We start from the raw sequence: 26,258 nt of genomic DNA, 5'->3' as shown, positions 1-26,258 counted from the left end.
TTGGAGCTGTTGTTGTGGTAGTTGTAACCTCAGTTGTGGTTGTTGGAGCTGTTGTTGTGGTAGTTGGAGCGTCAGTTGTGGTTGTTGGAAATGTTGTTGTGGTAGTTGGAGCTGTTGTTGTGGTAGTTGGAGCATCATTTGTGGTTGTTGGAGCTGTTGTTGTGGTAGTTGGAGCTGTTGTTGTTGTTGTAGTTGGAGCTGCTGTTGTTGTGGTTGTTGGAGCTGTTGTTGTGGAAGTTGGAGCTGTTGTTGTTGTAGTTGGAACCTCAGTTGAGGTTGTTGGAGCTGTTGTTGTGGTAGTTGTGGCGTCATTTGAGGTTGTTGGATCTGTTGTTGAAGTTGGAGCCTTAGTTGTGGTAGTTGGAGCGTCAGTTGTGGTTGTTGGAGCTGTTGTTGTGGTAGTTGGAGCTGTTGTTGTTGTAGTTGGAGCCTCAGTTGTCGTTGTTGGTGCTGTTGTTGTAGTTGGAGCCCCAGTTGAAGTTGGAGCCCCAGTTGAGGTAGTTGGAGCTGTTGTTGTGGTAGTTGGAGCTGTTGTTGTTGTAGTTGGAGCTATTTTTGTGGTAGTTGGAGCGTCAGTTGTGGTTGTTGGAGCTGTTGTTGTGGAAGTTGGAGCTGTTGTTGTTGTAGTTGGAGACTCAGTTGTGGTTGTTGGAGCTGTTGTTGTCGTAGTTGGAGACTCAGTTGAAGTTGTTGGAGCTGTTGTTGTTGTAGTTGGAGCGTCAGTTGTGGTTGTTGGAGCTGCTGTTGTGGTAGTTGGAGCTGTTGTTGAAGTTGGAGCCTCAGTTGTGGTTGTTGGAGCTATTGTTGTGGTAGTTGGAGCTGTTGTTGTGGTAGTTGGAGCCTCAGTTGTGGTTGTTGGAGCTGTGGTTGTTGTAGTTAGAGCCTCAGTTGAGGTTGTTGGAGCTGTTGTTGTCGTAGTTGGAACCTCAGTTGAGGTTGTTGGAGCTGTTGTTGTGGTAGTTGGAGCGTCAGTTGTGGTTGTTGGAGCTGTTGTTGTCGTAGTTGGATCCTCAGTTGAGGTTGTTGGAGCTGTTGTTGTGGTAGTTGGAGCGTCAGTTGTGGTTGTTGGAGCTGTTGTTGTGGTAGTTGGAGCTGTTGTTGTTGTAGTTGGAGCGGTTGTTGTGGTAGTTGGAGCGTCAGTTGTGGTTGTTGGAGCTGTTGTTGTGGAAGTTGGAGCTGTTGTTGTTGTAGTTGGAGACTCAGTTGTGGTTGTTGGAGCTGTTGTTGTCGTAGTTGGAGAATCAGTTGAAGTTGTTGGAGCTGTTGTTGTGGTAGTTGGAGCGTCAGTTGTGGTTGTTGGAGCTGCTCTTGTGGTAGTTGGAGCTGTTGTTGAAGTTGGAGCCTCAGTTGTGGTAGTTGGAGCTGTTGTTGTGGTAGTTGGAGCCTCAGTTGTGGTTGTTGGAGCTGTTGTTGTTGTAGTTAGAGCCTCAGTTGAGGTTGTTGGATCTGTTGTTGTTGTAGTTGGAACCTCAGTTGAGGTTGTTGGAGCTGTTGTTGTGGTAGTTGGAGCGTCAGTTGTGGTTGTTGGAGCTGTTGTTGTGGTAGTTGGAGCTGTTGTTGTGGTAGTTGGAGCTGTTGTTGTGGTAGTTGGAGCTGTTCTTGTGGAAGTTGGAGCTGATGTTGTTGTAGTTGGAGACTCAGTTGTGGTTGTTGGAGCTGTTGTTGTCGTAGTTGGAACCTCAGTTGAGGTTGTTGGAGCTGTTGTTGTTGTAGTTGGAACCTCAGTTGAGGTTGTTGGAGCTGTTGTTGTGGTAGTTGGAGCGTCAGTTGTGGTTGCTGGAGCTGTTGTTGTGGTAGTTGGAGCTGTTGTTCGGGTAGTTGGAGCTGTTGTTGTTGTAGTTGGAGCTGTTGTTGTGGTTGTTGGAGCTGTTGTTGTGGAAGTTGGAGCTGTTGTTGTTGTAGTTGGAGACTCAGTTGTGGTTGTTGGAGCTGCTGTTGTGGTAGTTGGAGCTGATGTTGAAGTTGGAGCCTCAGTTGTGGTAGTTGGAGCCTCGGTTGTGGTAGTTGGAGCCTCGGTTGTGGTAGTTGGAGCTGTTGTTGTGGTAGTTGGAGCCTCGGTTGTGGTAGTTGGAGCTGTTGTTGTAGTTGGAGCGTCAGTTGTGGTTGTTGGAGCGTCAGTTGTGGTTGTTGGAGCTGTTGTTGTTGTTGTTGGAGCTGTTGTTGTGGTAGTTGGAGCTGTTGTTGTGGTAGTTGGAGCTGTTGTTGTGGTAGTTGGAGCCTCAGTTGTGGTTGTTGGAGTTGTTGTTGTTGTTGTTGTTGTTGTAGTTAGAGCCTCAGTTGAGGTTATTGGAGCTGTTGTTGTCGTAGTTGGAACCTCAGTTGAGGTTGTTGGAGCTGTTGTTGTGGTAGTTGGAGCGTCATTTGTGGTTGTTGGAGCTGTTGTTGTGGTAGTTGGAGCTGTTGTTGTTGTAGATGGAGCTGTTGTTGTGGTAGTTGGAGCATCAGTTGTGGTTGTTGGAGCATCAGTTGTGGTTGTTGGAGCTGTTGTTGTGGTAGTTGGATCATCAGTTGTGGTTGTTGGAGCTGATGCTGTGGTAGTTGGAGCTGTTGTTGTTGTAGTTGGAGCTGTTGTTGTGGTAGTTGGAGCATCAGTTGTGGTTGTTGGAGCTGCTGTTGTGGTAGGTGGAGCTGTTGTTGTGGTAGTTGGAGCTGTTGTTGTGGTAGTTGGAGCCTCAGTTGTGGTTGTTGGAGTTGTTGTTGTTGTAGTTAGAGCCTCAGTTGAGGTTATTGGAGCTGTTGTTGTCGTAGTTGGAACCTCAGTTGAGGTTGTTGGAGCTGTTGTTGTGGTAGTTGGAGCGTCATTTGTGGTTGTTGGAGCTGTTGTTGTGGTAGTTGGAGCTGTTGTTGTTGTAGTTGGAGCTGTTGTTGTGGTAGTTGGAGAATCAGTTGTGGTTGTTGGAGCTGTTGTTGTGGAAGTTGGAGCTGTTGTTGTTGTAGTTGGAGACTCAGTTGTGGTTGTTGGAGCTGTTGTTGTCGTAGTTGGAGACTCAGTTGAAGTTGTTGGAGCTGTTGTTGTGGTAGTTGGAGCGTCAGTTGTGGTTGTTGGAGCTGCTGTTGTGGTAGTTGGAGCTGTTGTTGAAGTTGGAGCCTCAGTTGTGGTTGTTGGAGCTATTGTTATGGTAGTTGGAGCTGTTGTTGTGGTAGTTGGAGCCTCAGTTGTGGTTGTTGGAGCTGTTGTTGTTGTAGTTAGAGCCTCAGTTGAGGTTGTTGGAGCTGTTGTTGTTGTAGTTGGAACCTCAGTTGAGGTTGTTGGAGCTGTTGTTGTGGTAGTTGGAGCGTCAGTTGTGGTTGTTGGAGCTGTTGTTGTGGTAGTTGGAGCTGTTGTTGTGGTAGTTGGAGACTCAGTTGAAGTTGTTGGAGCTGTTGTTGTGGTAGTTGGAGCGTCAGTTGTGGTTGTTGGAGCTGCTGTTGTGGTAGTTGGAGCTGTTGTTGATGTTGGAGCCTCAGTTGTGGTTGTTGGAGCTATTGTTGTGGTAGTTGGAGCTGTTGTTGTGGTAGTTGGAGCCTCAGTTGTGGTTGTTGGAGCTGTTGTTGTTGTAGTTAGAGCCTCAGTTGAGGTTGTTGGAGCTGTTGTTGTTGTAGTTGGAACCTCAGTTGAGGTTGTTGGAGCTGTTGTTGTGGTAGTTGGAGCGTCATTTGTGGTTGTTGGAGCTGTTGTTGTGGTAGTTGGAGCTGTTGTTGTTGTAGTTGGAGCTGTTGTTGTGGTAGTTGGAGAATCAGTTGTGGTTGTTGGAGCTGTTGTTGTGGAAGTTGGAGCTGTTGTTGTTGTAGTTGGAGACTCAGTTGTGGTTGTTGGAGCTGTTGTTGTCGTAGTTGGAGACTCAGTTGAAGTTGTTGGAGCTGTTGTTGTGGTAGTTGGAGCGTCAGTTGTGGTTGTTGGAGCTGCTGTTGTGGTAGTTGGAGCTGTTGTTGAAGTTGGAGCCTCAGCTGTGGTTGTTGGAGCTATTGTTGTGGTAGTTGGAGCTGTTGTTGTGGTAGTTGGAGCCTCAGTTGTGGTTGTTGGAGCTGTTGTTGTTGTAGTTGGAACCTCAGATGAGGTTGTTGGAGCTGTTGTTGTGGTAGTTGGAGCGTCAGTTGTGGTTGTTGGAGCTGTTGTTGTGGTAGTTGGAGCTGTTGTTCTGGTAGTTGGAGCTGTTGTTGTGGTAGTTGGAGACTCAGTTGAAGTTGTTGGAGCTGTTGTTGTGATAGTTGGAGCGTCAGTTGTGGTTGTTGGAGCTGCTGTTGTGGTAGTTGGAGCTGTTGTTGAAGTTGGAGCCTCAGTTGTGGTTGTTGGAGCTATTGTTGTGGTAGTTGGAGCTGTTGTTGTGGTAGTTGGAGCCTCAGTTGTGGTTGTTGGAGCTGTTGTTGTTGTAGTTAGAGCCTCAGTTGAGGTTGTTGGAGCTGTTGTTGTTGTAGTTGGAACCTCAGTTGAGGTTGTTGGAGCTGTTGTTGTGGTAGTTGGAGCGTCAGTTGTGGTTGTTGGAGCTGTTGTTGTGGTAGTTGGAGCTGTTGTTGTGGTAGTTGGAGCGTCAGTTGTGGTTGTTGGAGCGTCAGTTGTGGTTGTTGGAGCTGTTGTTGTTGTAGTTGGAGCTGTTGTTGTGGTTGTTGGAGCTGTTGTTGTGGAAGTTGGAGCTGTTGTTGTTGTAGTTGGAGACTCAGTTGTGGTTCTTGGAGCTGTTGTTGTCGTAGTTGGAACCTCAGTTGAGGTTGTTGGAGCTGTTGTTGTGGTAGTTGGAGCGTCAGTTGTGGTTGTTGGAGCTGCTGTTGTGGTAGTTGGAGCTGCTGTTGAAGTTGGAGCGTCAGTTGTGGTTGTTGGAGCTAATGTTGTGGTAGTTGGAGCTGTTGTTGTGGTAGTTGGAGCCTCAGTTGTGGTTGTTGGAGCTGTTGTTGTTGTAGTTAGAGCCTCAGTTGAGGTTGTTGGAGCTGTTGTTGTTGTAGTTGGAACCTCAGTTGAGGTTGTTGGAGCTGTTGTTGTGGTAGTTGAAGCGTCAGTTGTGGTTGTTGGAGCTGTTGTTGTGGTAGTTGGAGCTGTTGTTGGGGTAGTTGGAGCTGTTGTTGTTGTAGTTGGAGCTGTTGTTGTGGTTGTTGGAGCTGTTGTTGTGGAAGTTGGAGCTGTTGTTGTTGTAGTTGGAGACTCAGTTGTGGTTGTTGGAGCTGTTGTTGTCGTAGTTGGAGCGTCAGTTGTGGTTGTTGGAGCAGTTGTTGTTGTAGTTAGAGCCTCAGTTGAGGTTGTTGGAGCTGTTGTTGTTGTAGTTGGAACCTCAGTGGAGGTTGTTGGAGCTGTTGTTGTGGTAGTTGGAGCGTCAGTTGTGGTTGTTGGAGCGTCAGTTGTGGTTGTTGGAGCTGTTGTTGTTGTTGTTGGAGCTGTTGTTGTGGTAGTTGGAGCTGTTGTTGTGGTAGTTGGAGCCTCAGTTGTTGGAGCTGTTGTTGTTGTAGTTAGAGCCTCAGTTGAGGTTGTTGGAGCTGTTGTTGTCGTAGTTGGGACCTCAGTTACGGTTGTTGGAGCTGTTGTTGTGGTAGTTGGGACCTCAGTTACGGTTGTTGGAGCTGTTGTTGTGGTAGTTGGAGCTGTTGTTGTTGTAGTTTGAGCTGTTGTTGTGGTAGTTGGAGCGTCAGTTGTGGTTGTTGGAGCTGTTGTTGAGGAAGTTGGAGCTGTTGTTGTTGTAGTTGGAGACTCAGTTGTGGTTGTTGGAGCTGTTGTTGTCGTAGTTGGAGACTCAGTTGAAGTTGTTGGAGCTGTTGTTGTGGTAGTTGGAGCGTCAGTTGTGGTTGTTGGAGCTGCTGTTGTGGTAGTTGGAGCTGTTGTTGAAGTTGGAGCCTCAGTTGTGGTTGTTGGAGCTATTGTTGTGGTAGTCGGAGCTGTTGTTGTGGTAGTTGGAGCCTCAGTTGTGGTTGTTGGAGCTGTTGTTGTTGTAGTTAGAGCCTCAGTTGAGGTTGTTGGAGCTGTTGTTGTTGTAGTTGGAACCTCAGTTGAGGTTGTTGGAGCTGTTGTTGTGGTAGTTGGAGCGTCAGTTGTGGTTGTTGGAGCTGTTGTTGTGGTAGTTGGAGCTGTTGTTGTGGTAGTTGGAGCTGTTGTTGTTGTAGTTGGAGCTGTTGTTGTTGTAGTTGGAGCTGTTGTTGTGGTAGTTGGAGCCTCAGTTGTGGTTGTTGGAGCTGTTGTTGTTGTAGTTAGAGCCTCAGTTGAGGTTGTTGGAGCTGTTGTTGTTGTAGTTGGAACCTCAGTTGAGGTTGTTGGAGCTGTTGTTGTGGTAGTTGGAGCGTCAGTTGTGGTTGTTGGAGCTGTTGTTGTGGTAGTTGGAGCTGTTGTTGTGGTAGTTGGAGCTGTTGTTGTGGTAGTTGGAGCGTCAGTTGTGGTTGTTGGAGCTGTTGTTGTGGTAGTTAGAGCCTCATTTGAGGTTGTTGGAGCTGTTGTTGTTGTAGTTGGAACCTCAGTTGAGGTTGTTGGAGCTGTTGTTGTGGTAGTTGGAGCGTCAGTTGTGGTTGTTGGAGCTGTTGTTGTGGTAGTTAGAGCCTCATTTGAGGTTGTTGGAGCTGTTGTTGTTGTAGTAGGAACCTCAGTTGAGGTTGTTGGAGCTGTTGTTGTGGTAGTTGGAGCGTCAGTTGTGGTTGTTGGAGCTGTTGTTGTGGTTGTTGGAGCTGTTGTTGTTGTAGTTGGAGCTGTTGTTGTGGTAGTTGGAGCTGTTGTTGTTGTAGTTGGAGCTGTTGTTGTGGTAGTTGGAGAATCAGTTGTGGTTGTTGGAGCTGTTGTTGTGGAAGTTGGAGCTGTTGTTGTTGTAGTTGGAGACTCAGTTGTGGTTGTTGGAGCTGTTGTTGTCGTAGTTGGAGACTCAGTTGAAGTTGTTGGAGCTGTTGTTGTGGTAGTTGGAGCATCAGTTGTGGTTGTTGGAGCTGCTGTTGTGGTAGTTGGAGCTGTTGTTGAAGTTGGAGCCTCAGTTGTGGTTGTTGGAGCTATTGTTGTGGTAGTTGGAGCTGTTGTTGTGGTAGTTGGAGCCTCAGTTGTGGTTGTTGGAGCTGTTGTTGTTGTAGTTGTTGTTGTTGTAGTCGGAACCTCAGTTGAGGTTGTTGGAGCTGTTGTTGTGGTAGTTGGAGCGTCAGTTGTGGTTGTTGGAGCTGTTGTTGTGGTAGTTGGAGCTGTTGTTGTGGTAGTTGGAGCTGTTGTTGTGGTAGTTGGAGCGTCAGTTGTGGTTGTTGGAGCGTCAGTTGTGGTTGTTGGAGCTGTTGTTGTTGTAGTTGGAGCTGTTGTTGTGGTTGTTGGAGCTGTTGTTGTGGAAGTTGGAGCTGTTGTTGTTGTAGTTGGAGACTCAGTTGTGGTTCTTGGAGCTGTTGTTGTCGTAGTTGGAACCTCAGTTGAGGTTGTTGGAGCTGTTGTTGTGGTAGTTGGAGCGTCAGTTGTGGTTGTTGGAGCTGCTGTTGTGGTAGTTGGAGCTGTTGTTGTGGTAGTTGGAGCCTCAGTTGTGGTTATTGGAGCTGTTGTTGTTGTAGTTAGAGCCTCAGTTGAGGTTATTGGAGCTGTTGTTGTGGTAGTTGGAGCTGTTGTTGTGGTTGTTGGCGCTGTTGTTGTGGAAGTTGGAGCTGTTGTTGTTGTAGTTGGAGACTCAGTTGTGGTTGTGGGAGCTGTTGTTGTCGTAGTTGGAGCATCAGTTGTGGTTGTTGGAGCTGTTGTTGTTGTAGTTAGAGCCTCAGTTGAGGTTGTTGGAGCTGTTGTTGTTGTAGTTGGAACCTCAGTGGAGGTTGTTGGAGCTGTTGTTGTGGTAGTTGGAGCGTCAGTTGTGGTTGTTGGAGCGTCAGTTGTGGTTGTTGGAGCTGTTGTTGTTGTTGTTGGAGCTGTTGTTGTGGTAGTTGGAGCTGTTGTTGTGGTAGTTGGAGCCTCAGTTGTGGTTGTTGGAGCTGTTGTTGTTGTAGTTAGAGCCTCAGTTGAGGTTGTTGGAGCTGTTGTTGTGGTAGTTGGAGCGTCAGTTGTGGTTGTTGGAGCTGTTGTTGTGGTAGTTGGAGCTGTTGTTGTTGTAGTTTGAGCTGTTGTTGTGGTAGTTGGAGCTGTTGTTGTTGTAGTTGGAGACTCAGTTGTGGTTGTTGGAGCGTCAGTTGTGGTTGTTGGAGCTGTTGTTGTTGTAGTTGGAGCTGTTGTTGTGGAAGTTGGAGCTGTTGTTGTTGTAGTTGGAGACTCAGTTGTGGTTGTTGGAGCTGTTGTTGTGGTAGTTGGAGCGTCAGTTGTGGTTGTTGGAGCTGCTGTTGTGGTAGTTAGAGCTGTTGTTGAAGTTGGAGCGTCAGTTGTGGTTGTTGGAGCTATTGTTGTGGTAGTTGGAGCTGTTGTTGTGGTAGTTGGAGCCTCAGTTGTGGTTGTTGGAGCTGTTGTTGTGGTAGTTGGAGAGTCAATTGTGGTTGTTGGAGCTGCTGTTGTGGTAGTTAGAGCTGTTGTTGAAGTTGTAGCGTCATTTGTGGTTATTGGAGCTATTGTTGTGGTATTTGGAGCTGTTGTTGTGGTTGTTGGAGCTGTTGTTGTTGTAGTTAGAGCCTCGGTTGAGGTTGTTGGAGCTGTTGTTGTTGTAGTTGGAACCTCAGTTGAGGTTGTTGGAGCTGTTGTTGTGGTAGTTGGAGCGTCAGTTGTTGTTGTTGGAGCTGTTGTTGTGGTAGTTGGAGCTGTTGTTGTGGTTGTTAGAGCTGTTGTTGTGGAAGTTGGAGCTGTTGTTGTTGTAGTTGGAGACTCAGTTGTGGTTGTTGGAGCTGTTGTTGTCGTAGTTGGAGCGTCAGTTGTGGTTGTTGGAGCTGTTGTTGTTGTAGTTAGAGCCTCAGTTGAGGTTGTTGGAGCTGTTGTTGTTGTAGTTGGAACCTCAGTGGAGGTTGTTGGAGCTGTTGTTGTGGTAGTTGGAGCGTCAGTTGTGGTTGTTGGAGCGTCAGTTGTGGTTGTTGGAGCTATTGTTGTTGTTGTTGGAGCTGTTGTTGTGGTAGTTGGAGCTGTTGTTGTGGTAGTTGGAGCCTCAGTTGTGGTTGTTGGAGCTGTTGTGGTTGTAGTTAGAGCCTCAGTTGAGGTTGTTGGAGCTGTTGTTGTCGTAGTTGGGACCTCAGTTGATGTTGTTGGAGCTGTTGTTGTGGTAGTTGGAGCGTCAGTTGTGGTTGTTGGAGCTGTTGTTGTGGTAGTTGGAGCTGTTTTTGTTGTAGTTTGAGCTGTTGTTGTGGTAGTTGGAGCGTCAGTTGTGGTTGTTGGAGCTGTTGTTGAGGAAGTTGGAGCAGTTGTTGTTGTAGTTGGAGACTCAGTTGTGGTTGTTGGAGCTGTTGTTGTGGTAGTTGGAGCGTCAGTTGTGGTTGTTGGAGCTGTTGTTGTGGTAGTTGGAGCGTCAGTTGTGGTTGTTGGAGCGTCAGTTGTGGTTGTTGGAGCTATTGTTGTTGTTGTTGGAGCTGTTGTTGTGGTAGTTGGAGCTGTTGTTGTGGTAGTTGGAGCCTCAGTTGTGGTTGTTGGAGCTGTTGTTGTTGTAGTTAGAGCCTCAGTTGAGGTTGTTGGAGCTGTTGTTGTCGTAGTTGGGACCTCAGTTGAGGTTGTTGGAGCTGTTGTTGTGGTAGTTGGAGCGTCAGTTGTGGTTGTTGGAGAATCAGTTGTTGTGGTAGTTGGAGCTGTTGTTGTTGTAGTTTGAGCTGTTGTTGTGGTAGTTGGAGCGTCAGTTGTGGTTGTTGGAGCTGTTGTTGAGGAAGTTGGAGCAGTTGTTGTTGTAGTTGGAGACTCAGTTGTGGTTGTTGGAGCTGTTGTTGTGGTAGTTGGAGCGTCAGTTGTGGTTGTTGGAGCTGCTGTTGTGGTAGTTAGAGCTGTTGTTGAAGTTGGAGCGTCAGTTGTGGTTGTTGGAGCTATTGTTGTGGTAGTTGGAGCTGTTGTTGTGGTTGTTGGAGCCTCAGTTGTGGTTGTTGGAGCTGTTGTTGTTGTAGTTAGAGCCTCAGTTGAGGTTGTTGGAGCTGTTGTTGTTGTAGTTGGAACCTCAGTTGAGGTTGTTGGAGCTGTTGTTGTGGTAGTTGGAGCGTCAGTTGTGGTTGTTGGAGCTGTTGTTGTGGTAGTTGGAGCTGTTGTTGTGGTTGTTAGAGCTGTTGTTGTGGAAGTTGGAGCTGTTGTTGTTGTAGTTGGAGACTCAGTTGTGGTTGTTGGAGCTGTTGTTGTCGTAGTTGGAGCGTCAGTTGTGGTTGTTGGAGCTGTTGTTGTTGTAGTTAGAGCCTCAGTTGAGGTTGTTGGAGCTGTTGTTGTTGTAGTTGGAACCTCAGTGGAGGTTGTTGGAGCTGTTGTTGTGGTAGTTGGAGCGTCAGTTGTGGTTGTTGGAGCTGTTGTTGTTGTTGTTGGAGCTGTTGTTGTGGTTGTTGGAGCTGTTGTTGTGGTAGTTGGAGCTGTTGTTGTGGTAGTTGGAGCCTCAGTTGTGGTTGTTGGAGCTGTTGTTGTTGTAGTTAGAGCCTCAGTTGAGGTTGTTGGAGCTGTTGTTGTTGTAGTTGGAACCTCAGTGGAGGTTGTTGGAGCTGTTGTTGTGGTAGTTGGAGCGTCAGTTGTGGTTGTTGGAGCTGTTGTTGTTGTTGTTGGAGCTGTTGTTGTGGTTGTTGGAGCTGTTGTTGTGGTAGTTGGAGCTGTTGTTGTGGTAGTTGGAGCGTCAGTTGTGGTTGTTGGAGCTGTTGTTGTGGTAGTTGGAGCTGTTTTTGTTGTAGTTTGAGCTGTTGTTGTGGTAGTTGGAGCTGTTGTTGTTGTAGTTTGAGCTGTTGTTGTGGTAGTTGGAGCGTCAGTTGTGGTTGTTGGAGCTGTTGTTGAGGAAGTTGGAGCTGTTGTTGTTGTAGTTGGAGTCTCAGTTGTGGTTGTTGGAGCTGTTGTTGTCGTAGTTGGAGACTCAGTTGAAGTTGTTGGAGCTGTTGTTGTGGTAGTTGGAGCTGTTGTTGAAGTTGGAGCCTCAGTTGTGGTTGTTGGAGCTATTGTTGTGGTAGTCGGAGCTGTTGTTGTGGTAGTTGGAGCCTCAGTTGTGGTTGTTGGAGCTGTTGTTGTTGTAGTTAAAGCCTCAGTTGAGGTTGTTGGAGCTGTTGTTGTTGGAGACTCAGTTGGAGCTGTTGTTGTCGTAGTTGGAGACTCAGTTGAAGTTGTTGGAGCTGTTGTTGTGGTAGTTGGAGCGTCAGTTGTGGTTGTTGGAGCTGCTGTTGTGGTAGTTGGAGCTGTTGTTGAAGTTGGAGCCTCAGTTGTGGTTGTTGGAGCTATTGTTGTGGTTGTTGGAGCTGTTGTTGTTGTAGTTAAAGCCTCAGTTGAGGTTGTTGGAGCTGTTGTTGTTGTTGTTGTAGTTGGAACCTCAGTTGAGGTTGTTGGAGCTGTTGTTGTGGTAGTTGGAGCGTCAGTTGTGGTTGTTGGAGCTGTTGTTGTGGTAGTTGGAGCTGTTGTTGTGGTAGTTGGAGCTGTTGTTGTGGTAGTTGGAGCTGTTGTTGTTGTAGTTGGAGCTGTTGTTGTTGTAGTTGGAGCTGTTGTTGTGGTAGTTGGAGCGTCAGTTGTGGTTGTTGGAGCTGTTGTTGTGGTAGTTGGAGCTGTTGTTGTGGTAGTTGGAGCTGTTGTTGTTGTAGTTGGAGCTGTTGTTGTGGTAGTTGGAGCGTCAGTTGTGGTTGTTGGAGCGTCAGTTGTGGTTGTTGGAGCTGTTGTTGTTGTAGTTGGAGCTGTTGTTGTTGTAGTTGGAGACTCAGTTGTGGTTGTTGGAGGTGTTGTTGTGGTAGTTGGAGCGTCAGTTGTGGTTGTTGGAGCTGCTGTTGTGGTAGTTAGAGCTGTTGTTGAAGTTGGAGCGTCAGTTGAAGTTGTTGGAGCTGCTGTTGTGGTAGTTAGAGCTGTTGTTGAAGTTGTAGCGTCATTTGTGGTTATTGGAGCTATTGTTGTGGTAGTTGGAGCTGTTGTTGTGGTAGTTGGAGCCTCAGTTGTGGTTGTTGGAGCTGTTGTTGTTGTAGTTAGAGCCTCAGTTGAGGTTGTTGGAGCTGTTGTTGTTGTAGTTGGAACCTCAGTTGAGGTTGTTGGAGCTGTTGTTGTGGTAGTTGGAGCGTCAGTTGTGGTTGTTGGAGCTGTTGTTGTGGTAGTTGGAGCTGTTGTTGTGGTAGTTGGAGCTGTTGTTGTTGGAGCTGTTGTTGTGGTTGTTGGAGCTGTTGTTGTGGAAGTTGGAGCTGTTGTTGTTGTAGTTGGAGACTCAGTTGTGGTTGTTGGAGCTGCTGTTGTGGTAGTTGGAGCTGTTGTTGAAGTTGGAGCCTCAGTTGTGGTTGTTGGAGCTATTTTTGTGGTAGTCGGAGCTGTTGTTGTGGTAGTTGGAGCCTCAGTTGTGGTTGTTGGAGCTGTTGTTGTTGTAGTTAAAGCCTCAGTTGAGGTTGTTGGAGCTGTTGTTGTTGTAGTTGGAGACTCAGTTGGAGCTGTTGTTGTCGTAGTTGGAGACTCAGTTGAAGTTGTTGGAGCTGTTGTTGTGGTAGTTGGAGCGTCAGTTGTGGTTGTTGGAGCTGCTGTTGTGGTAGTTGGAGCTGTTGTTGAAGTTGGAGCCTCAGTTGTGGTTGTTGGAGCTATTGTTGTGGTTGTTGGAGCTGTTGTTGTTGTAGTTAAAGCCTCAGTTGAGGTTGTTGGAGCTGTTGTTGTTGTAGTTGGAACCTCAGTTGAGGTTGTTGGAGCTGTTGTTGTGGTAGTTGGAGCGTCAGTTGTGGTTGTTGGAGCTGTTGTTGTGGTAGTTGGAGCTGTTGTTGTGGTAGTTGGAGCTGTTGTTGTTGTAGTTGGAGCTGTTGTTGTTGTAGTTGGAGCTGTTGTTGTTGTAGTTGGAGCTGTTGTTGTGGTAGTTGGAGCGTCAGTTGTGGTTGTTGGAGCGTCAGTTGTGGTTGTTGGAGCTGTTGTTGTTGTAGTTGGAGACTCAGTTGTGGTTGTTGGAGGTGTTGTTGTGGTAGTTGGAGCGTCAGTTGTGGTTGTTGGAGCTGCTGTTGTGGTAGTTAGAGCTGTTGTTGAAGTTGGAGCGTCAGTTGAAGTTGTTGGAGCTGCTGTTGTGGTAGTTAGAGCTGTTGTTGAAGTTGTAGCGTCATTTGTGGTTATTGGAGCTATTGTTGTGGTAGTTGGAGCTGTTGTTGTGGTAGTTGGAGCCACAGTTGTGGTTGTTGGAGCTGTTGTTGTTGTAGTTAGAGCCTCAGTTGAGGTTGTTGGAGCTGTTGTTGTTGTAGTTGGAACCTCAGTTGAGGTTGTTGGAGCTGTTGTTGTGGTAGTTGGAGCGTCAGTTGTGGTTGTTGGAGCTGTTGTTGTGGTAGTTGGAGCTGTTGTTGTGGTAGTTGGAGCTGTTGTTGTTGTTGTTGGAGCTGTTGTTGTGGTTGTTGGAGCTGTTGTTGTGGAAGTTGGAGCTGTTGTTGTTGTAGTTGGAGACTCAGTTGTGGTTGTTGGAGCTGTTGTCGTCGTAGTTGGAACCTCAGTTGAGGTTGTTGGAGCTGTTGTTGTGGTAGTTGGAGCGTCAGTTGTGGTTGTTGGAGCTGCTTTTGTGGTAGTTGGAGCTGTTGTTGAAGTTGGAGCCTCAGTTGTGGTTGTTGGAGCTATTGTTGTTGTAGTTGGAGCTGTTGTTGATGTAGTTGGAACTGTTGTTGAAGTTGGAGCCTCAGTTGTGCTTGTTGGAGCTATTGTTGTTATTGTTGTAGTTGGAGCCTCAGTTGAGGTTGTTGGAGCTGTTGTTGTGGTAGTTGGAGCGTCAGTTGTGGTAGTTGAAGCTGTTGTTGTTGTAGTTGGAGCTGTTGTTGTGGTAGTTGGAGCGTCAGTTGTGGTAGTTGGAACTATTGTTTTTGTAGTTGGAGCATCAGTTGTGGTTGTTGGAGCATCAGTTGTGGTTGTTGGAGCTGTTGTTGTGGTAGTTGGATCATCAGTTGTGGTTGTTGGAGCTGATGCTGTGGTAGTTGGAGCTGTTGTTGTTGTAGTTGGAGCTGTTGTTGTGGTAGTTGGAGCATCAGTTCTGGTTGTTGGAGCGTCAGTTGTGGTTGTTGAAGCTGTTGTTGTTGTAGTTGGAGCTGTTGTTGTGGTAGTTGGAGCGTCAGTTGTGGTAGTTGGAACTATTGTTTTTGTAGTTGGAGCATCAGTTGTGGTTGTTGGAGCATCAGTTGTGGTTGTTGGAGCTGTTGTTGTGGTAGTTGGATCATCAGTTGTGGTTGTTGGAGCTGATGCTGTGGTAGTTGGAGCTGTTGTTGTTGTAGTTGGAGCTGTTGTTGTGGTAGTTGGAGCATCAGTTCTGGTTGTTGGAGCGTCAGTTGTGGTTGTTGGAGCTGTTGTTGTGGAAGTTGGAGCTGTTGTTGTTGGAGACTCAGTTGTGGTTGTTGGAGCTGTTGTTGTCGTAGTTGGAGACTCAGTTGAAGTTGTTGGAGCTGTTGCTGTGGTAGTTGGAGCGTCAGTTGCAGTTGTTGGAGCTATTGTTGTGGTAGTTGGAGCTGTTGTTGATGTTGGAGACTCAGTTTTTGTTGTTGGAGCTATTGTTGTGGTAGTTGGAGCTGTTGTTGTGGTAGTTGGAGCTGATGTTGTTGTAGTTGGAACCTCAGTCGAGGTTGTTGGAGCTGTTGTTGTGGTTGTTGGAGCTGTTGTTGTGGTAGTTGGAGCCTCGGTTGTGCTTGTCGGAGCTGTTGTTGTGGTAGTAGGAGCCTCAGTTGTGGTTGTTGGAGCTGTTGTTGTGGTAGTTGGAGCTGTTGATGTTGTAGTTGGAGCTGTTGTTGTGGTTGTTGGAGCTGTTGTTGTGGTAGTTGGAGCTGTTGTTGGGGTAGTTGCAGCCTCGGTTGTGGTAGTTGGAGCTGTTGTTGTTGTAGTTGGAGCGTCAGTTGTGGTTGTTGGAGCTGTTGTTGTTGTAGTTGGAGCTGTTGTTGTGGTAGTTGGAGCGTCAGTTGTGGTTGTTGAAGCTGTTGTTGTTGTAGTTGGAGCTGTTGTTGTGGTAGTTGGAGCCTCAGTTGTGGTTGTTGGAGCTGTTGTTGTGGTAGTTAGAGCCTCAGTTGAGGTTGTTGGAGCTGTTGTTGTTGTAGTTAGAGTCTCAGTTGAGGTTGTTGGAGCTGTTGTTGTGGTAGTTGGAGCCTCAGTTGTGGTTGTTGGAGCTGTTGTTGTTGTAGTTAGAGTCTCAGTTGTGGTTGTTGGAGCTGTTGTTGTGGTAGTTGAAGCTGTTGTTGTTGTAGTTGGAGCTGTTGTTGTGGTAGTTGGAACCTCAGTTGTGGTTGTTGGAGCTGTTGTTGTGGTAGTTGGAGCGTCAGTTGTGGTTGTTGAAGCTGTTGTTGTTGTAGTTGGAGCTGTTGTTGTGGTAGTTGGAGCGTCAGTTGTGGTTGTTGAAGCTGTTGTTGTTGTAGTTGGAGCTGTTGTTGTGGTAGTTGGAGCCTCAGTTGTGGTTGTTGGAGCTGTTGTTGTGGTAGTTAGAGCCTCAGTTGAGGTTGTTGGAGCTGTTGTTGTTGTAGTTAGAGTCTCAGTTGAGGTTGTTGGAGCTGTTGTTGTGGTAGTTAGAGTCTCAGTTGTGGTTGTTGGAGCTGTTGTTGTGGTAGTTGAAGCTGTTGTTGTTGTAGTTGGAGCTGTTGTTGTGGTAGTTGGAACCTCAGTTGTGGTTGTTGGAGCTGTTGTAGTGGTAGTTGGAGCCTCCGTTGTTGTAGTTGGAGTCTCAGTTGTGGATGTTTGTGCTCCACAAACAATCCACCACATACACACTATGTTACAAAAAATAGATTTTTTAACCAATTTAAATTACATATAAAATATTTCATTTTAAGAATATATTTCTAATATCTATTCCATTATATTAAATGTAAGGGTGTACTTACATATGGTGAGGAAAGTTCTCCTTCTGCCATTATATGTAGAAATAAAGGACCTGCTAAAATAAAATTTTAAGATTTAATTTCAAGTAGGGCTATATTTTCTAATGGAGCAAGGCAGGTGGATGTAGCCACAAAAGCTACATAACTTAAATTACCTAAATGTTCCAGTCTTTTAAAATATTCAAAGCTGTGCAGATTTTTGATTATCTGTGCAAACTTTTTTGCAAGTAACATCTCTGATCACCGCACCAATGTCATGGGTCTTTGCACGTTCTTGTTTAGACACCATTATGTAATTCTCTGCAGCTTTTCTGAAATATTCTTGAATATGTTGTGCTAAATATTCAGATTTTCTGTGCCATTGGGCGGAGCATACAGAAACATCCATGAGTAAACTGATTAATGCCTAATTGAGCCCACCCAAGGTCACCGAAAACATCAGGCACTAAATATTTCAGAACACAAAATGATTAGTTAAATGTCATTTAAGGCTCAGGTGATTTTTAAAACAATGTGTATTAAAGACTAAGTGCAGTCCCAACTTGCGTCACAATTCTTTTTGAGGGTGCAGAAATGTAGATGAGGACTTCCAAGGCACAGCCTCAATATAGGTCAACCCGAAACGTGGCAGCAGTCATCAGGAAACAGCAGATACTTTTCTTACATACTTGGTAAAACATTCTATAAAACACAATTTTCTGGGTTTTTTGTGTAGAATTAAATGTACTACAAAAAATGCATTGAAATCGTTTGGTAAATTATAACGTTTTTTTTTATTAAAAGAGCTGCAGATGCCTCATTTTTCTAATCCTTTCCCAATATGGTGACTTGTTAAAGAAGTAACGGGGCCAAATTGGTCACTGTGGTGTCTGTATGTCATGTGTAGAGCTTATTAATCGACGTCACGCCACGTTGAATGTTGCTCCACTGGGAGGAGGATGGCTGCTAATTCGTTCAATGTAGTGTTTTGTTTTTCTTGTTTGATTAGCAAGACCGACCTACCATAGTTATATTTCCTGTGTTGAAAAAACTGTAATAGGCTTGCATTACAGAGAGTCGTTCAGGAAAAGCCCATAGTAAATTAACTTTCGATCTCTTCAACAAGCAACGGTAGCCTACATATCAAAACAATAATAGCAGTGCAGTATTATCCACCCAAGATGGCGGCGCCACCGCAACATAGGGCGTGACGTCAGCTTCACATTCTCTGTAATGGGAATGCACGTCTCGTCACTTTACCACGTGAACACCACTTGAGCACGTCGGCCCTCCTGGGTGGCAAAACATTCAGCAAAATGACTGCTTGCAATATAAGGAAACGCAATTCCACGCAACATTTCAGTGTCAGGGAACACCTGTTTCCTCTGTAAGTCGCAGTGAAGACGTAAACTTAAGCGACCGTATCCGACGAGTCCGCTGCTTGGACTAAAACACGCAATTATTTGCTGAAATTACAAGTTTCTTAACTTCTCCTATTCTCCTCAGCCAATATGCTGGGTGTTTTGCCACCCAGGATAGCGTATCCCAGGGCGTCCCGACATTTTCACCATGGAAAGTGACGTCGATGCATAACATCTATAGTACTCTATAGCATATGTATTAGATGTATATAATCAGATTCTCTTTCCTCAACACCTGACACTTATTCATTTAGTGTTCACTCTTTCTTCCAGATCACACTCTACAAATAACCTGTGTTTATAGCTTTTTGATCTGCTTCAGGTTTTTGAGACAGCACTTCAATAAAAACCCGTAAAAAGACGGATGTAGCCTACTGGCAGAAAATTACCAATACATTTACCTTTATTTTGCGGACATTTTAGTTTATACTAAAATGCAATTTAATCCAGTGCAAAATACAGGTAAAACGACTGTAAAAGTGAATACGGAAAATATCTTCACATTAATACAGTATATTGTGCCACACTTTTAAAGATTTTTTAAGAGTGCAGCTTTATAACACTTATGCATTGTTGCACTTATGTTGCTCAAATTGTTTATTTTATTGCCTTATTTGTACGTTGCTTGGATAAAAGCTTCTGCTAAATGTTTAAATGTTAATATCATTTCATTATTTGTTGCAGTACAAACAAAGTCCAATAGATGGCGTTAGATAGCTTTTAGTATGGTATATTAGGTGGACCTCCTCCTTGACATGAATTTAATTATTGATAAAATCGACTCGCGCAGCGGTTTACAAAAAATTGAAAGGAGAAGGCTATGAATGTGTAAGGGGTGCATTTCATGCACAAACTATGGAACTGTCCCTTTCACGCACATAGGTCACATTAGTGGCTAGCCATCTTCTTACAAAAACAAAAAGCATAGCCTGCTGTCCACTCAAGTTGGCATCTAAAAATCTTTTGGTGCTCATATGTGTACAAAAAAAAGTTTAAATCATTCCCTAAGAGCAATAAAAACACACAAACGTCTTGCTAGACTGATGTGGCACTCAAGTCAAAAAGGGCACCCCTGCTTTATAACCACACTTGCATTCTTGGCCACCGGAGAGCTAGTGACTGTCCCAGGTCTGTAAAATGTCAAACCTCATTCAATTTATCATGTTCAGTAAAACCACATTTAGCAGTCGAGGAATGAGGACTCGAATAAGGACTCGTATAAGAGCGAAGTTTGAGGAATCCAATCAATCATTAAGCAACATACCGCATAAAACACTGAAGTATGGCGACTGAAATACAAAGAAAGATAATGTATAGGATTGTGCTTTTTATGTGATATTTTATGTGTTCATTTTAAATCATTAAATATAGAGAAAATCACAGTTCCTAGCAACTTTTTATTAAATACTTCTCAAACATATATTGAAATGACTGAAATAAAATGATAAAGGTTCAGTTTTCAAAGGACAAACTGAACAGAAGTAAGCCAAAATGCATTAAATGATCGCTTAACGCAGCAGTCTTAAATGTAAACATATAAATAAAAAATCTACAATATCACTTTATGTAGTATAGCCAAGCAGTGTTTAAACAATTAATTAATCAATTTTCCTATGGTCAGGAACTTACCCTTTATCTGTGTTCAAATTCATAACCATAAGCCTCAAAGTGTAATTGTCCTTACAAAGCTCCTTGCGATTTGTCCGCTTGGAGAATAATTAGGAAACTGGTGAGACAAAACTGTAGAGAACGTTTTAAACATTGAAGTTTGGGAGGTGTGGCAAATTGGTGACGGATCGCTGTAGCGCGCGCACAGAAACAGACCAATGTGCTGATTTATTCCCTGTCAACAATGAAGAGACAACAATGAAGGGTGTATGTCCAAACATTCTTGATTAATGGTGAACTCAGTTTAGTTGCCTAAGCAGCAGGTGCCCGTTCGTTGTCATATTCAGCCTAATTAAAACAACACTAGGCATTTGGTTCTTTATGCAAAACTTTATCTTATGCAAACTACAGAACTGTGGATTTGAATAATATTGCTTATATAAATGATGTATACGTATATAAATTTGAATTTTCTTTCAAATAAAACGTGTACAAATTTGTCAGTGTATTTATTTCGTTTGATGTCTGAAAATGTTAATTTCACTCTATATATATGTTGCTTTTCAAACAAAATAATGTAGCTAACGCAGTGTGTTAAAATAACTATTTAACATTTTCCCTTCTTTTCTTATCTTATGCGCACAATTAAACCATCAAGGGTAATAAAGAAGACGGATATGATTTGCATTTGTCAGTGATTTGATGTAGGCTAAACGAAAAACGTTAACTGGAATTATGAAACTGAAATGCATGTAAATTATGTAATTATTAGGGATATATACATATATATCATTTTTTGATGACTTTCTACCGTACCAAACGGATTTGTAATTACCAGCTTTAAATTAAAAATAAATATTAAAATAATATGAAATATTTGATATTGTAAGTGACGATCAATATCAATAATGTAATAATTGATAAAACAGGACAATTCTTTAAACAATATTTAAATTTGCTTATAGAAAGTAAGAATAACATGGTTATCAACAAATAAATGAACAAACAAGTAAACATTTACTTTTTAGTTTCAACATTTTGGGGGTGTGAACAGAGCTGTACAACAACTTTTCATGCGCATATAGGCATAGAAATTCAAACAAGGTGCACACAATTCGTTTTTCTTTTGCTGTCAAGGTTTTGTTCTGATGGCATTGGGTGTGTCCAACACACTTGAAAGGACTCCTTGAACACCCATTCATACTACACAAGCACACCTTTTAAAGTTATCTACTGACAATATAATATTGTTTATTCAACATTGGTTTTGCAATTGTTATTATGATTGCATAATTTTTCTAGATGTCATGCTTTTTATTTTATTTACATTTTCCCATAAAAATGGCTTCAAATGTATCCAACTACAATATATATATATATATAGTTTTATTTATTTGTTGTTTTTGTCTTTGGATGAGATATTTAAATCCAAAGTCTTACAGAAAACACAGAAACTTCATATACTTCTATATTTCATTTTTTTCTCCCATCATACCATAATTGACAAATCATGTCCAACAAACAAAAGTATCCTCTTGTATAGGTTTGTCAACAAGACTCATGTAAACTGTTTTCAGAACATATGCACACATGTTATAGAGAACTTTTAGAGAACCCTTTACCGATTATAAACCCTGCAAAAATAAGATTTTTATAAAAAATCGATTTGTGGTTTCATTATCACACTGTTACAGTATGTTCAGCTTTTCTTCACTTATTTATTACAACCATCAATTAGGTTTAAATAATAATTTTTAGTGGTTTCCAAAGAAAAATCAATTGGCTGTTATATTCGAGAATGTGGAAACTACACTCGATGCCACAGAAGAACCTTTTGTTTTCATAAAGAACCTTTGAACATCTGGAGAACTCTTCATTTCTTTGTGGCGGAAAAAGTTTCTTCAGATTATATAAAGTGAAAAAAAGAGATGGATATTTAAAGAACATTTGCCTGAAAAGTTCTTTGTGGATCTTCTAATCTATGGCATCGCTGTGAAGAACCTTATAAGCACCTATATTTTTAAGAGTTCGAATGCTTTTGGACAACTGCGTGATAATGTGATGTTTCCACAAAGGACTAATGAATAAAAACAATGTCTTTAATTGTTAACAATGATTATGCTAAGGCAGAAACAGTACTTGGCATGAAATTGTATTTTCAATTGCCTAAATGTTGTGGTAAACAACAATTATGGATACCAGATTCAGGACCAGATGTCTGGTGGCTCTGGGTTTCCAGTCTGAAGTTGTGAGGCAAGTTTCTCATATTACTTGATTACTATAGTTCTAAAATAACAAAGGAGAGGAACAAAGGTGAGAGTTAGGAGTAAAAAAGGCAGAAGAATGTCTAGAACATTAAGGTGTAGTTCTGTATCAAGGTACTAAAATAATGGAGTCAGTTCAAGTGTAGAACAACTTAAGTTTCTATCTCAATATTGGAGAAAAAGAAAGAGAATACACTCTAAATGGATTGAATGATATGGTACTTATCTGTCGCATAACCCACTTTTAATTGAATAACAAACTTGTCAAGGATTTCAGGGCTTCATAGGAAAAACATTAGGCCTTTAACTCAACTTTTAACTTTTTGCGTAATTGGTTAGATCCAAAATTGAGAAAGAGCAACCAAAAGAGCAGGTGAGAAAGAGGAGGGAGTGTATGGTTATAAAGGTAAGTACAGAAGATGAGGTCAGTTACTTCAAAAGAACATTTCTTAGTGGGTGGAAGCATATAAAAAGAAAATGACAGCAGGAATGATATTGAGTTGTTAAGTAACAAAGCCTGTATACAGAATTGCGTACTTTTTGATCTAGCTGGTATACCATTATGCATAATGTACAAAAAATATGTATATTATTTAATTATATACTCATTTGACAATGAAGATATATTTTACATCTAATTATATACATTTTATCCGAGTGAAAAAGTTTAAAATATTCTTAAGATATACAATAAATGAATAACAGCCAATTTTCTATAAATCAAGAAGATAACTCAATTTTCAGCCATTTTCTTGAGCACACGTTTGCACAGATTTGTTGATAGAACAGACTCATGTATCACAGTTCAAAGTGACTGAACAAACCGATTTTTTGTGCTGCCATATGTGATGAGTCAGGAGCGAGGATTGGCCAACAATAACAATGCACTTTTATCTTGTTTGACTGGAATTGTCGCTTTTCTTCATAATCTTTATGAGATAATAATTTTCGTTGAAAGAAACAAAATACCAATCTGTCCTCTAGATCAGTGGTTAGAACATGGCGCTAGCAACGCCAAGGTCATGGGCTCGATCCTAGGGGATTGCACATACTCGGATACAAATGTATAGTAAAATGCAATGGATAAAAGCGAATGCCAAATGCATAAATTATAAGGCAAGATAAAATAGTCGAAAGTGTAAAATATTTTCAATCATGACACATAGCCCTTAACTGAAGTATGTATTTTTTAACTAGAAGTACGCTTGAAAATAAAAATTCAAGACATGGGAATTAAAATTACGCAGTTGCTCTGAAACAACCCGCTATAATTGGAAAAATGTGCTTTTATTATTTTTGTACGAATTAATATCTGCAACCAACGTTGAGAGACATAGGGTTATCTTAGGACGTATCGGATTCTTCTGTGTGAATTGTTGACGTTGTTGAATTTCAGTTAATTGAAGGGCTGAAATGCCATTGGTATTATGTTTTGAAACTTCGAAAGGCGTGGAAACCGGTCCAGCATAACGTTTTAAAATGTTAAAATAGTATTCCATTCTTGAGGATTTTGAATGCATACAAAAATGTTGCTGATGTTTTTGGGTGGAGTGGGGTGGAGGGATGCTGCACCTTATACATAGGCCTATCATACAGAAACCTGACGTAGCAACGGACGTCAATCTTACTGAAAGTTTTCAAGGTTACAGAAGTTTCAGGCAAAGGAGTTACGGTTGTTACTAAAGTTCAACCACCTCTACTTATAAAACTGATCAATAGATTAAAACAATTAAATACAAAATGGATAAAGTTATGGCTTTCTTGTGGCTTAGTGGTCAGAGCGGCGCTAGCAACGCCAAAGTCATGGGACTACGCACCGGGATTTCACATACATTGAATCAAATGTAGCCTATAGTTACATCAACTGTAAGTCGCTTTGAATATAAGCGTCTGCCAAGTGCATTAATGTTAAGGGAAAGTTTTTTGGATATAGTTTTCACATAGGCCTAATTAAGATGTTAAACGTTAAATCGTGTAATATTTTATAGGTTACCTATAAAAAAAATTAATCATGCTTATAGGCCATAGTTTGGACATTCCTAAATTGTTGTAACAATGCTGAGATTGCTCAAAAATAAATGCTCGTAAATTCATATTCTTCTGCGTAGTGTATAATTATAGACAGGCGTGATAACATTGTCTTGGCTCACACAAAGAGATCTAGCAGCTTCGATTGTTATTTCTGAATTGCAACATCTTATGGGACCTTATACGGACCTTCAAGTGCTGCCGTTGGTTCTGTGCAAAGAAGTTGTAGGCCTACTTCCGTTTTTTGGAATACAAAGCATATAGGGATAGTTTCGTGAAAAAAATTACTTCTGCTTGACATTCCGTCATGAACAATTTTACCCTTTCCCACTGCTATTTCAATATACCATTTTATTTTATTTCTATTTCAAATGCTTAGTTCAGTTTTTGCTTGTGAAGTTAAATCCCGCTTTTGAGTTTTCGTGAGTTAAACAATTCACCGAAATATAAATAAGAATAATTGTATCTGGCTGCATTGAATTGTAGCTTATCATAAATTCAGTTTACTTTTCATACGTGCCTATACCATTTTTTTTATTACAGTCTTCTAAACATATACTTGTTTTCTCACAAATATGAGTAAAACCATAGGAGCCTCACTAAAACTTTGCCATATATTTGCTTAAGTTTACCCGTACTTTTATGGTACAGCCCCTCCCAAAAAAAGTCACCACCCGGGCAGTGCTATGATTAGGGTTGCTGCAGTTGGTGAGGTCTAGATTCAACAACGGTATGTTCCAAAATAACTAGGTCAGCTGACTACCCGAATATAATGAATGACCAGGTTATTCCATCATAGGATTCTTTCTTCCCTGATGGAACGGGCATATTCCAAGATGACAATGCAAGAATTCATCGGACTGAAAATGTGAAAGAGTGGGTCAGGGAGCATGAGAAAGAAAGTTAAGATCGTAACCCACTTCAGAATCTTTATATGCTGGATAAGACTTTGCGCAGCGATCCGACTCTCCCATCGTACAAGATCTTGGGGAAAAATGATTGGAACTCTGGACGGGATTAAATGTTGTGACATTGCAGAAATTGATCAAAACGGTGCCAGGGCGAATGCGTGCTGTAATCAAAGCTAAAGGCGGGCCAACGAAATATTAGAGTGTGTGACTTTTTTTTGGAGGAGCAGTGTGTATATAAACAGTAATTATCTGCTTAAAAAGATGGCTTATCCATATTTGCTTAAAACATGCTTATCCATAACTGTGAACTTTGTTTGCCAATAGTTGCGTGGGAACCATTTCTGCTCATCTGAACTTGATCTGAAATGCAATAGGACAGAGATTAATGCCTGACCGGTTCTACACCCCTAAACAAATGTAAAAGCACCCTCAGATTAAACCATTAAAAAGGACAATGACTATTATAAAATAAACCGGAAGAGCCCTCGGTGATTTGCTTCTGAATAATTCATAGCCTATTGAAATGGCTCGGTTTATTTCAGTCACAACGACGGCTTATGACAGATACACGTCGTCTAGAGATATTATACAGACCACAACCTTTAAATTTGCAATTTGGTGGCCAGTATTCGGACAGCCAGTGCCATGAATCTTCCTTCAGGAGAGATGGTGGGTGGAAGCTGACAAGCCCCTGACAAAAGTTTGGGGCAGGTTTACTGATATTTTTATTTTGCATTAAGATGGCACAGTCACACAGAAATAAAATGGTAAACATTAAAATGCAAATAGAAAATTGACTTCAAATCCAATCTTTTGTTCTTGAAATGAATTTGTTATTTTCGTTAAATTATTGTTTTATTTCTCCCACACCTCCTGAAACTATAAAGTAGCTTCAGCTGCTTGGCCTGTCATTCTGCTTCCAACAATCTTATTTTGCCATGACTAATCGGCATAACAAAAACTGGTACAAATAAAACTAAGATGTGGCTGCCTGGAACTTCTGTCTGCTGTATCACTCTGAAGTCATCATTGACTATTACCGCATAAAGTACCTTGTGTACTATAGTGTAGCCAAGTATAATTGTGTCTTAGAAATGTGTTTCACGCTTTACTTGTATAATGTCTACTGATCCCTAAAGACCTACATCTAAGCTTGAGCTCATTGGTTATTCTTAAACACAACTTAGAAATGTTTCTCATTCAACCTGTTTTCACTCACTTTCATGACTCACACAGGATCATATATCATTGTTCTACATACTTTGTCTCGTTTTCATGAGATTGCAGTTATTTGGCTGACTGGAATTGCCTAGTTTCTTCTCATGGAGCTCATCGTTTCATAATATTACCCTTCGCAACACTAATACTCAATTTTGGTAAACTTGTTTTGTGTTGCTTTTAGGAGACTTTAAAAAGACTTTAAAATAATTTAGACACCACATGTGAGGATAACTGTAAATTATTTACCTGAACAGAGCACTGGTATAATGGTCAGTGGATGTTGGACAACTTAAAATCAGGAGAGCAAAAGTTCAGTGTTTAATAAACAGTGTCATCCTTATTTTAATCTTCACACCTAAAAAACCTGAATTACTCCAAAGCTTCACATATTTTCAGATTTATTTTCACAGATATATTTTTATCAAGGTGGATATGCCATTTCCATTCCATAGACTCTGACTCACAGTTTTGAGGCCTTTCGTGGAACCATCTAATGTTATTATAAAGCAACAAATGCAGAATTACTGACATAAACCATGAATCATATCAGAATTTCTGATCTCATTGTGATCCTATTTCTTGAATGTTAACTTTGATATCATTTCATTTACAAGGTGCACCTGTCTAGATAGTTCCTGCATTTGTCTGAGCAGCTGTTTGGATATGTTGGGTGTTGCTTAATAATAATCTGAAACAAAGAATTAGATTAGGTCATTTTTTAATGATTGTTTAATCGTCCTTAAATGTGTTGTTAATAATAAAATGAATACAATTTAAAACTAAATAAAAAAATGCAGATGCCTACAATGGCTTTCAGTTGCTGCAAAATCCTGGAAAACGTGATGTAGGTTGTAGCCTACATTTCCTCTCCTTTGGCCCTTTCTAATAAACAGGTCATCATCCACTCATACACCTCACCCCAAATTACATATCTACAGCTCTTAATTGAGTCACTGGGCAAAAATGCAAAATAAATACATGTATGCCCTGCACAACTACACTTCTCACCGAGCAAACTTTAAAGTTCTGTTGTGAATTAAAATATGACATAGATGAGAATCGTAGCACTGAATGATAACATAAAGCTTAAAGTA

The 26,258-nt window shown here is 42.2% G+C and overlaps 1 protein-coding gene, 1 long non-coding RNA gene and 2 pseudogenes across 2 annotated transcripts; all 4 read right to left on the bottom strand.

Moving 5' to 3' along the window:
* Nucleotides 1-1,070: 1,070 nt before the first annotated feature.
* Nucleotides 1,071-1,637, bottom strand: LOC130436584 (GATA zinc finger domain-containing protein 15-like; annotated as a pseudogene).
* Nucleotides 1,638-1,943: 306 nt separating this feature from the next.
* On the bottom strand, nucleotides 1,944-7,617 carry LOC130436578 (probable serine/threonine-protein kinase clkA; annotated as a pseudogene).
* A 982-nt stretch (nucleotides 7,618-8,599) lies between these two features.
* Nucleotides 8,600-15,016, bottom strand: LOC130436535 (mucin-2-like; the record flags this gene model as incomplete). The annotated part of the gene is made up of 3 exons (XM_056767257.1): nucleotides 8,600-9,991; nucleotides 10,703-11,524; nucleotides 13,157-15,016. Coding segments are annotated over 3 exons (4,074 nt in total), but the record flags the coding sequence as incomplete, so codon positions are not given.
* Nucleotides 15,017-15,547: 531 nt separating this feature from the next.
* On the bottom strand, nucleotides 15,548-18,824 carry LOC130434864 (uncharacterized). Its single transcript, XR_008908729.1, has 3 exons — nucleotides 18,762-18,824; nucleotides 15,736-15,788; nucleotides 15,548-15,621 (listed from the first exon to the last, which is right to left on the bottom strand). It is a non-coding gene; the product is annotated as an uncharacterized LOC130434864 (long non-coding RNA).
* Nucleotides 18,825-26,258: the final 7,434 nt, after the last annotated feature.

This window comes from Triplophysa dalaica, chromosome 2, assembly GCF_015846415.1.
Source record: "Triplophysa dalaica isolate WHDGS20190420 chromosome 2, ASM1584641v1, whole genome shotgun sequence".
Lineage (NCBI taxonomy): Eukaryota > Metazoa > Chordata > Actinopteri > Cypriniformes > Nemacheilidae > Triplophysa > Triplophysa dalaica.
This window is presented reverse-complemented; position numbering and strand designations above follow the sequence as displayed.